General features: G+C 38.5%; 1 protein-coding gene across 1 annotated transcript in view; it reads right to left on the bottom strand.

The window, feature by feature from the left end:
• Window positions 1-277: 277 nt before the first annotated feature.
• Window positions 278-12,134, bottom strand: part of glra4a (glycine receptor, alpha 4a) — a 71,486-nt gene continuing 59,629 nt past the window's right edge. Inside the window, exon 9 of the mRNA XM_080900975.1 lies at window positions 278-455. Within this exon, the coding sequence (XP_080757101.1) occupies window positions 357-455 (99 nt within the window). The 3' untranslated portion in view covers window positions 278-356. The remainder of the gene's footprint in view (window positions 456-12,134) is intronic.

Raw genomic sequence — 12,134 nt, 5'->3', positions numbered from 1 at the left:
TGACCCGTAAATGAGTCAATGTATTGAGTGCATTTTTCAGCTTGGTTATGTTAGTTAAATTCAAATCACTTGTGCAAACATTTTTGTTAATGAAGTAAAGATTATATTAAGTGTAAAACCCAGCGTGTTTAATGATCAGAGGATTTATTTTGGTTTTTTGTTGTTTGTAGAGCTGCTTTCATTCGGAGCTCTCATGGCGTGTGACAAGTTCAATTCAATTCAATTTTATTTATATAGCGCCAAATCACAACAAAAGTCGCCTCAAGGCGCTTCATAGATACAGAGGAAAACCCAACAATCATATGACCCCCTATGAGCAAGCACTTTGGCGACAGTGGGAAGGAAAAACTCCCTTTTCACAGGAAGAAACCTCCGGCAGAACCAGGCTCAGGGAGGGGCGGGTCCATCTGCTGCGACCGGTTGGGGTGAGAGAAGGAAGACAGGATAAAGACATGCTGTGGAAGAGAGACAGAGATTAATAACAGATATGATTCAATGCAGAGAGGTCTGTTAATACATAGTGAGTGAGAAAGGTGACTGGAAAGGAAAAACGCAATGCATCATGGGAATCCCCGGCAGCCTACGTCTATTGCAGCATAACTAAGGGAGGATTCAGGGTCACCTGGTCCAGCCCTAACTATATGCAAGTAGTCTATGTTACCTAGACTTGATGGAAAACCCATATTTTATTAATCAAACACATATAAAAATAGCTTAAAAATGGATTTAATACCCCACAGAGATTAAGTTGTTAGTTAAGCGTTTTGTCAGATGATCTTCCATTTGGACCTTTGCAGAGCAGAGATGCCCAGACCTCTGTCTCCTGGGCCAGCTCTTCCAGGAGGACACCAAGGCATTTGCATGTCATCTGCAAGATTTAATCTCTCTGGGGTGTCCTGCTTCTATCCTAGGGCTTTCTTCTGGTGGGAGATGCCACCTCATAGTTGGTGCTGGGAAGACATCCTGATCAGATGCTTCTGTTTTTACCACAAGTTTAAGCTGTTTTCATAACAGCTCATTATGACTGAGAATTAGATGGTTAGGAAAAGCTGTTCTCACATTATGTATCTGTTCATTTTGATGTTATTTGCTATTTCTGCATCACTGTTTTCTTTGGCACTTCGATTTTCTCTCCCTGTTAAATTTACCTCCGTTGTAGTTTCAATGTCACTGCTCTTGTCACACAATCCTTTGTCATACATTTTTGGAGCCAGTCAGCCTCCACTCCCTTTCCTTCAAATTCATTGAGATCTGTCACTCTCCCTTTCAGGCACTTTGTTGTGGAGCTCTTCTCCTCCCCATCTCCACCTCATCCGGGTTGCCCAGGGCATCTCATTCAAAGTCTCCATCAGCCATCTGCTGACTCTGTTCCACCAGTTTCTACACTCCAGGGGGTCTGTAACTATCCTGCCTTTATCTAGGATTTTACCCTATGATTGCTTCCCAATGTTTCAATTTCGCAATAAATTGTATTTTTCTTCCAAATGATTTCTCCTTATTGGAATAAAGCTGCCAGTTGAGGACCTATGAGCCATCTGTTTGTCAAACTAGACTCTTTGACGTAGTTGTCCTCTCACTAGCAGAGTGCTTCATATGTTTGGTTGAAATCTTCTGTTTTTGATTGGTTTTTGTGTTTTTTTGTATTTCCTGCCTTTATTTCTTCATCCAACTGAAGGAAAGCTCCTCTCCCCCATTTTAAGACTGCACATGGCTGATGGTGGAGACACTCAGCTAACTATAACTCTTTAATACTTTGTTAGTTTACAACCATACCACCCTGTGCATGCATGATCTCGGAAGCTTAGCAGGGTTGGGCTTGGTTAAAACGTGGATGGGCCTGGGAATACCATGTGTTCTAAGTTTCAGCTCAGGAGGTAGAGCAGGTCATCTACTACTATTTGGAGTTTGATGGGTCAATCCCTGGATTTCAAACATTTCTAACTAAAGAAAATTGGGGGATGTTGGCTATACTTTAATATTTAGTTATTTTTTAAAATTTAGGATATCTATAATTACCATGTGATTAGAAAGAATGAACCACTAAGTTGTATGGTTATCCAGCTGAATTGTAGATGATATCTTTAATTAGATTCTCAATATAATTCAGTAATTCAGTGCTTCATTATTACCATTATTACAAGTGAAAATGCAATTAGGAAGTCATTATGTCAGAGATATATATATATATATATATATATATATATATATATATATATATATATATATATATATATATATCTCTATCTCCTGTATGGTTAAATCCACTCACTCAGTATGTTGTAGTCATGAGATGGCATCAGGAATATTTCATTTCCTTTTCCCATAAAGTCACAGATGTAAGCACTCAGAGCAAAGATGGATTTCTTGGTCCTTCAGGAATCGGATTAAATCTCTCTCAGCAAGGGACCATGTAACTGCATGTTCTGTATTCCAGCAGATTAAGATGTCTAGAGGAATGTGAAGCGATGACATGCATTCCTTAAATAGCTCATTACACAGTTTTTCACTCCTTACTAATGTTCAGTCTTTCTCTGAGCAATTATTTGACATTAAACATGATTTTGACTTTGATTTCAAAGTGTCATGTATTTCATTTTCTATTTTTGTGCAGATCAGTTTCGGAGGCATAGGTACTTAAAAAAACCTCAATAATAAATTATTCACTGCTTTACAGCTAAAGGGTTGAACTGAAAGAAGTGTCTTGTTTGTCTAGTTTGGGACTCTCAAATATATTTTACTTTTTCAAGATTGGATGTTTTTCCTTGAGGGAAGAGAACCTGAAATATTTTCTCTTCTCACACCTAGACTCTGCAATAAACAACAGCTCTCAGTATTATGTACCACATTATGATTCTGCTCTTTTGCCAATGCGAGGATGTTGTTCAGTATTACTCTCCTAATGATTACATCTGAAATATTATTACTAATAAGAGGCTACTCCAGTGGAGATAGTTAGAACATCTCTGTGGAAGGCACTTCAGTATATATTGAGAAAATCAATTTTAATAGTAGAATCAATACAAAATTCAGTTTGTAGACTTTAAAAAGACAGGGAGCACACAAAGGCTGCCCTTTGCTTCAGTTGCTCTTACAGAAACACTGATTACCTGCCAGGGATAATCCTACCTTTAGGATTCCTGACGATGCACATTTTTTACAGTAATTAGATAGAATAGTCTGTTGTGTAGTCTTGCTGGTAAACAAAGTGTATTGCAAAAGCCAAAAGAAATAGACAGGCAGTACATTTTCTGATGAAATCAGTGATTTGCTCTGCTTAGTGTCTGGGACATTAACTCTAATAGTTTTGAGGCTGTCTAATTGGCCTCTGTTTAAGTCTTATTCTGCGGCACTTTTCATGTCTGTGTCTATTTAAGTCAAAGGGACAGTTGTGTATTGCCACAACTCTGGTGAAAATATTGTTTTCGGTTTTCCAGTTAGACCGTACTGTTCCAGGTAAGAATTAAGTCCCTTCACCTAATTTAGCAATTAGAGGCAAACCAAATAATTGCAGGGGCATTGAAGTCAATACTGAGTACCTTTGTTTTAATTTTTGTATTGACTGAGAAGTGATCGATTTTTTGCAATGTGACTTGGATGATGTACCCTTCCGTTCCAGAAAGAGATGTCTAGACAGCTACTGAAAGGATGGCCTTGAAAATTTATCCCTGATGTTATCGTGCTCAGATAATGAACCTTAAATACTCTGATGATCATCTGACTTTCTATCTAGCAGCAGCAGCATTTACTAGATGGACTGACTGCTTATGGTTGCCACTTGATGTCCCTGCAATCCACACAGGAACATTTTAAATCGTATGCAGGACCAGTCAGATTAAAGTATACATTGTATTGCAATGGGAAGCTGTTGATGTTGGAGGTTGGGCAGTGTGATCTAGTTCAATCCCTCACATGAGGAGGAATTTTACTTGGTGATAGTAGGAAAGAAAATCTCCCTTTTAACAGGAAGAACCAGGCTCAGGGAAATTGATATTTGAATCAAAAAGAACCTTTGTTGCCATAACTTGTTTACCCTCCTCACACACTCTCCGTGCTATTTGCCCTCTTATGTGTATTCTTGCAAATTGTTTTTCTTCCTGATGTTTTGAAATAATCATTTTTTAGCAGTAGCCCTCCTCAAAAAATTGACCCCAAATGTAAACATGAAGTGAAAGGTTCCTGGCCGATAAACGTGGTTAACCTTACTTTGTTTCACAGAATCGTATCTTGATGTTGACGACTGGAGTTTTGGTTGACATGTCTTAAAAAGTATACTATATTTTTAGTGACATTTTGGGAGGCTAAAAACATTCATGTCGTCCTTTAAAGGGGGAATGTATTAACCTTTGTGATCCTTTCATTTGACTTTATCTTGCCAGTTTGTCTATACATACATGGATTCATACATTGTCTTAATCACTTATGCAATTCAGGGTTGTGGCAAAGAGTGAATGCCAGCTGGCGCAGAGTGAGAGGCAGAGCACACCCAAGTCGTCAGTCTATTGCAAGCCTAACACAGCTAGACAACCACACACTAACACCTACAACTCATATCCGCAGACATGGGCAGTTTATAATAAAGTATCCAGAGAGAACTCAGACAGGCACAGAGAGAAGCTTGCAAGCTTCACACAGAAAGGATCCAGCATGACCGATATGTAAAATGATACAAACTTTTGTTATTTGGCGACTAATGAGACCTATAAAAAAATATTGTGAAATGTAGCACATTTTTTAGTTTGACATGGAGTTCATTAGCACTTACAGAAAAACACATTTATAAAGCAGTCATGTCAAAAGGTGTTATTCCAGAGTGAGCTGTTTTTGTTTCTCAGCCACTGCATGAATAGCTGCAAGCAGTTTTTTTAGTCCTCCATCACTGCCACTCATTGTGCTTTACTTCACTGATTTTGCTGTGTAAGTTCCAGACTGAGTGACCTTTGTTTGGGTGTTTTCTGGCTTATAGACTCAATAAACTCCGCAGGTTATTTGTGATTGCAAGGTAGATGTACAACAGCAGCTCTGGACACTTTATGCAATGCTTAAAGTGAAAATAAAGTCAACCTTTTGACCATTTCTAAAGCGTTTTTCGTTGTTGAAATGTAGCATCTGTGTGACGGATGCAAACTTGACCTTTCACATATTAATAAACCGTGATGCCATAAATGCACCATTAGATTTCAGATGCCAGACTAACCATGAACCAAGCAGTTTGCAGCTTGAAAGCTTACACTAGTATATTGGACTAAGCCCTTAAAGTTTTAATGTACTCCAGGCATACAGTAGTCTGAAAGTGTAAAATCACTTTCAAGCTTTTTGACCTGCACTTTCTGTTTAATTTTTCATCTGAGTCTGAAAGATTCAGCTTGTGTTTTCTTTGAGACACTGCTTTTGTGTTACCTGAAGAAATTATTCTGTATAGAAGTTCAATATGTCTCAGGTAACCATGAACCTGAAAATTGATTTCTCTGGGTGAGTTTGGAGCCTGGAGCACATCTTTTATTCTCTTTGCTTGGAGAACAAAACAAATAATGTCACGCACACCATTCTGCTTCTCTGTTATCACAGAAATGTATTGTCATATCGCTCTATTTGGTGATGGAAATAAGCAATAGCCTGAAGGAAGCAGGTTATCAAGTCATATTATTCCACCTGGTCATGCACGGTGCGGTAGAGCCACAAAAAAGGTTATCAAAAAAGTCGTATTTCTCTGTTAGTTAAACTAGAAACTTTGTTTCTGACAGCAAAACAACACAAGTGATCTTAATGGACTAAAATAGCGTAGTAAGCCAGAAAACATGGCCCCCACTATGATTTGTTTTAGAGGGAAAGCATGGTCAGTGTGATGCAGGAATTAAAATTTTATGAACAGGATCACCATGGTAACAAGGCAAGTTCACCATCACTGTGCATTCAGGAGATCCCATGATTGCAATTCCACAACCATGTCCTCTCATCCCCCCTATTGTTTACAGACTGTGAAAATGAAGGTTTTAGCTCATTACTCCCGTTGCACTTGGCTGGTAAGCTTTGCAACACTTGAATCAAATGGCAAAGGCATAATTGGATTCAAATGAGATTTTAACCTATTAGGATGGTTTTCTGTATGCTTGAAGATGCTAAAACTTCAGTGCTTAGTTCTTTTTATATTAAATGCTAATGAGGGATTGATAGGTTAAAACAAAGCCTGTTCACGGCTCTTTAATTATCTGACAGAGACTAAAGGTTGTGACTGCTATTACGCTCAGAATTTTTCTGCCTGAATTTGTGATTTTTCTTTTCCAGTCGGTTTTGTAGATTAGAAGGCAATTTTAACAGGGCGTTCTGAATTCATCTAATGTGATAAAACTACTTAAAACAGGCAAAATAAAACTGACATGTACAGACGCCTGGGCATTGTTTGAGCTCGAATAAATCAGCCTGCTACGATTCAACACACTTTCTAATCTACAACATCACAAAACTGAATTTTCCCTCTTTGCTTTGACAAAACAGAAAAGGGCAGATAAAGGGTAATCCTCTCATGAACAGTCTGTTTTTGGGTGAGACAGAAATCTCAGAGTATTACTTTCATGATAAGAAGCTATGACAAAGTTTTTTATACTGGAGAACCAGGAATGAGTGCACAAATTTTTACCTGGAGAGGGTGTAGAGAAATAACATGATGTTAGCTCATGTCGTCGACTGCTCCTTCTTGTGTGTCTTATGAATACCAGTGAGGCCACCTTCTGTTTTAAGCCCCCAAACTCTTGAAATCGAATGCTCTTTATAAAAGTAAATTTAAAGAGCAGTCTTTTTAACATTGCTATTGTCATCAACGATACATGAAGTAAAGTAAACTTGCACTTTACACTAATTTGTGGTTGTGTTTTTGGCCATTTGACAGCGTCTACTTGTCTAGCAGTCCTTTTCATTTAGCTCTCTCCTCTAAGCTGCTAAACAATCTACTTTGCTGCTATAGAAAAAAAAGCACTGAAAGATAACCAAGGCAGTTAAAATGGCTGTAAAGTCTGAACACGGAAACAGAGACAAAGAAAATCTTTATTTGGAATCACAGACTACGTATAAAAGATGGATGCAACTTCAAGATCTAAAAATGAAGCCAATGTGGAAACGCCTAAAACCTGCACGCTTTCCTGTGGAAAAAAAAGACCCTACTCATTATATTCTGAGTTTAATCACTAGTTTTAAGTTTAATTAAATATGGCATGATAATCTAAGGACTGAAAAAGAGAAGAAAAGAATGAGAGTAGTTTGCAAACCCAGCAAACTGCAGGAAAGTGAAATGACAATTTCCCCATATAGAAACAAGGAAAACAAGGATGCATATGTAAAAGGAATGCTGGGAGCAAAACCTGTGGCAGGTGAGGATCAGGTGAGGATCAGGTGAGTATGTGACGTACGAGGTGTGTAAACGAAACGACAAGATGTGAAACTTAAAAAACAAAGAGTAAATTTGACATTCAACCAACCTCTGTCTCTCTTCCTCAGCTTGTCTTTATCCTGTCTTCCTTCTCTCACCCCAACCAATCACAGCAGATGGCCCCGCCCCTCCCTGAGCCTGGTGCTGCCGGATGTTTCTTCCTGTTAAAAGGGAGTTTTTCCTCCCCACTGTCACCAAAGTGCTTGCTCATAGGGGGTCATATGATTGTTGGGTTTTTCTTTGTATGTATTATTGTAGGGTCTACAATATAAATCGCAGTGAGGCAACTGTTGTTGTGATTTGGCGCTATATAAATAAAATGGAATTGAACCATATGATTAATTATTTTTACATTAATTAATTAAATTATTAATTGGTGCAGGTTTAATGATGGGAAGGAATTTTTAATATCTCTTTATATTTATTGTGTGCATCTCTCCTTACTTGTAATGCTCTGTTTACTTTAAGCTGACTTAAAAGAGGAAACCTCAATGATGCCACGGAAAAACTTTAAGATTTTGTGGTAATGGTGAACAAACAGCCACAGATAAGGACATTTTATGACATTCATCTATGCAGTTAACTTCCATACATCACGGGCAAACAATGAAAAAATGCAAGGTTTAGCCCACGCTGTGACACACTGGATAACTGGATGGGACAGACTATAACTCAGCAGGAAGTGGACAGTAAATAAAAGGGGGTGGTATCACCCACCGAATCCTCCCGAGTCTTGTCTTTCACATTTCAGCGCGGTGAAGGGTTTTTCACTGAAACAGTGTGCAGCTGCAAAGCTCACAGAGTTAACAAAGAAAGATGTGATGTTTATTTTTGAAGCTCCTGCAGAGACTGCTCACAGCAATGAGAAAAAAAGGTGAGAGAAGAGCTCGCACGCTCGAATCACTGGTGTTGATCCTGGTGCATCTCCTTCAAACAGCAGAGTCCCTTTTCTCCACCGCAAGCTTCCTGCATCATGCATGCTCACGCAAACGCAAACACACTCATATATGCACACCTTCATGCTTCAGCCCCCATAGACTCGTTGCCTCCTCTTCAATTACATCCCCAAGTCTCACAGAATTATTCACTTTTGGCTCCTCAACGGGCCCCTTTTGTTTCCTAGGCAACAAGACTTAGAGGAAGTGCTGGCTTATCTGTATTTTATCAGGTTCCCTAGTTTGCGAAATATCTGGTAAACTTTTTCTATCAAACTTGTGTTTCTTAGATAACAGAAGCAAGGAGTCTTTTTTTTTCAGATTTGCTTTGTTTATTTTGCTTGTCATGGTATTGAAAGCATTATCACATATTTACAGTAGGTGGAAAGCCCTGCTGAGTCACTATTGGCCTCTTTGCCCACTAAAATTTCAGGCAGCTGCCAGTAATGAGTAAACACATTGCATCTCCTCCCCTATGACAAGCCAAGTGATTAACACTGGTTGTTATAATGCTGATATATAAAAATATCACATAGCCTGGAGAAAAAAGGTATTAAGCAGTGTACCTGTGACTTAAACTTGGACGCTCTTGACTTCAAAGTTCCCTCCTTGTGTGTCTCTGGACAACCTCCAGTTTACTTCTACATGGTTTTGTAGAAGAAAATAAACGTTTAAACATTGAACTATTAAACACCCTGTCGTGAGCTCCTAACAAACGGGTTCTGAGTTACTGTTAAAAAAGTAAACCAAGCAAACCAGAAAAACTAGTTTCTCCTACTTTACCTACAATAGATAGAAAAGAAAGTACCACTATCCCTTAAACTCCTTGAACTCTTTGCTTATATATTTCTAATATGTTCTCATTCAAAGGCTTGACATGATGCTGTGTGTCATGTGCTGCCTATCTCTTATAAGGCTGAGCTTTATTAAACAGGAGGCCCTGGTTTATGTTCTGTTGTGATTTTTGAGTTTTTCCACTTCACTTTTTTGCAATTACTGATTCATTTCATTCCCTTTTTTTTTAAATTTATTTTTCACTGATTAGGTTTGGGCACTAAAAACTACTTGGTTGGTGTCACCAAAAGACACTTTCTGGCAACAGCTTGCCAAAACAATAGTGCATGCGGAAAGTATTCGATGCACTTTACTTGTTTCACATTTTTCCTGTTGCAGCCTTATTTTACAATGGATCAAATTAATTTTTCACCTCAAAGTTCTAAAAACAAAATGACAGAGTAAAATAAAGACTGCTTTGTGAAAAACATGTATTAAAAAAATAAACAAATGAAGCACTGTGAATGCACTAAACATTATTTTACACCCCAGGAATGAGAACGAGCTGGTATTTCAGGCTGCTCAGACACGCTGTTGACCAGAGGAGGAGCCAGACATTTGAAACACCCGGGGCTTAGCCCTAAAGGGTAGTATGCATGTGGGATTTTTTTTTTTTTTTGAGGGGGGGGGGTGGGGGGTGTAGAAATGACTGAAAGATTAATAGGCTCTGTTTTGAGTTTTGTTCAAAAAAGAATGACTTCATATAGGGAAATATATATATCACACATGCAGGACACCTTAAACTAGTTTTTTAATTGAGCAGCAAGACAGAACGAAGTCGGGGCTGTATCAAGACACAGGGACTAAACCCCAATTCAACCAGACCCAGAACTGATCCAGAATTAAAACAGGACTACAACAGTTCAAAAGCAGGATTACTGAGGACTTAACCAAGACATAACCACAATCAGAACTAGATGATAGTAGCACTAAAAATCATCATAGACCTGCACTACACTTATTTTTTTAATTCTACCAAAGTACAATATTTAGATTGAGAAAAGTTTATATAATTATTTAGCCTTGTTGTGCAAACAAGCCTGCAGAACTTAATAAATATAGAATTTGAAAAATAGCAAACCTAAAAAGAAACACTAGGTACGAGATACATGAGTACCTATGATACAGTGATACTTTTAGTAAGCAACCATTTGACTAACATGTGTGTCTCACCTGCTCTTGTTCATCTCTGTTCTGTCCTCATTCTCCATCTCAATCTCTGCTCCTCTCTCGCCCTCTCTGCTCCTCTCTCTCCCTCTTTGTGCTGACAATCATCAAATATACAGTTGAAACCAGATATTTACAAACTCTTCAGATCAAAACACAAACACTTTTTTAATTGTAACATCAAATCAGACTAAATGTTTATTTTTTTAGATTGATAAATATAAAAACATATTTGTTAACTTTAAGAGTAAAGAGAGAAACTGTCTGTGTTTTTTAATTGCAAACGGCACCAAATTGTATTCAAACTGAGCCACACTTATGGAGCTCCACAGTTCTCTTCCTGGTGTTTTGTTGACATCTCTTGATGTTCCCATGTCACAGAAACAGGCTCTGTGTTTTGCCTTATATGCATCCACAGCTGTGCCACCAATTTACTCACATGGACTCTACGAACCTATCAGAAGCTTCTTCAGCTCAGAATGGAATCGTCTGGAGTTTCTTATTAATTAACAAACTTAGTGTACATGTACTCCTAAATTTAATGAAAGTGATAAAAAATAGCTCTGTCTCTCTTTATTCTGACATTTAACTAATTCAAAATATATTTCAATATTTATCTAAAACAAAAGTTTACTCTAAATTGATGTTGTACAGTAAAAATGTTTTATGTTTTCTCCATAAAGTGTAAATATCTGGTTACAAATGTGAACATCCTGCTGTGTACTGAAATCCCTCTTGTTTTGCATAGAAATATACTGAACAACATACAAAGCATAATATATAAAATAACATTTACCTGAGTTTTTTCTTTGAAAGAACCCTCTAATGTCCATTCTTATATTTCAGTACATAACTGAAACCGAATTAGTCGGGGAGGGTAAGAACTGAAAATATGAAATAAACACACGTAAGCTAAGACTCTCTAAAAAATAGCATTTGTTCGGCTTTTCATTTCGCCATTTGTTGATTCACTTGAAGAGCAAGTAAAATAATATTGGTCAAGTGATCAGTTTCATATCAATCTTTCGTGATGCACCGTCATATTTACATTATTTGTACGGTACGAATGATTTTCTTTGGTACCTGGTCAAACTTAAGCTCTCCTTAGTATGGCTGGCTCCGTTTCTCCAACAGCGCACTCACGGGCAGCAGCTCCCCCCGCCCCCTCGCTCAGTCGCTTAGTGCCTGAGCTTGGATCATACCAATATCAGGGGGGGATTCACGCACAGTCGTAAATTCCCACAGTGTGCACTATGTGCTTCGAATATTGTGTGTACTTTTTGTTTTATACAGTTGTCAGCCAGGCATCTAACTATGAAAAAATTACACTCCAAAATACCCCGGGCTTCTGACAAAACAACCCGGGCTTAAGCCCCGTAAGCCACCCCCACGCTCCGCCCCTGCTGTTGACAGAGGCCACCGTGTTACAGTGGCAGATTCCCACGAACCCATTCTTCCTACTTATCACTGACTTAAGGTGTTGCAGGACCAACGACAGCAGTGACAGCTGAAGCAGGTTGATGTGACGCCTCAGCTTTGAAAGCAGCACCTCACAAGGCAGGTCACTTCTCAAACGGTCTCTGAGTTGTTTGTGTTCACTGACATTTGGATGGCTATCCTTCTCAAATGTAAAGATCCTAGTTGCATGGCAATCAACCTTGTAAGGTGGGAATTCTGTTTATATACATTTGGTCCAGTGTGAATGTTTAGGAAGTTGTGTGTGGGGGGCTGGGGGGCTGCATGACAGAGAGTAGAGTTAACATCCTGTCACAGACCTG

The sequence above is a fragment of the Rhamphochromis sp. 'chilingali' genome (genome assembly GCF_963969265.1).
Source record: "Rhamphochromis sp. 'chilingali' genome assembly, chromosome: 13".
NCBI classification, from domain to species: Eukaryota; Metazoa; Chordata; class Actinopteri; order Cichliformes; family Cichlidae; genus Rhamphochromis; species Rhamphochromis sp. 'chilingali'.
This window is presented reverse-complemented; position numbering and strand designations above follow the sequence as displayed.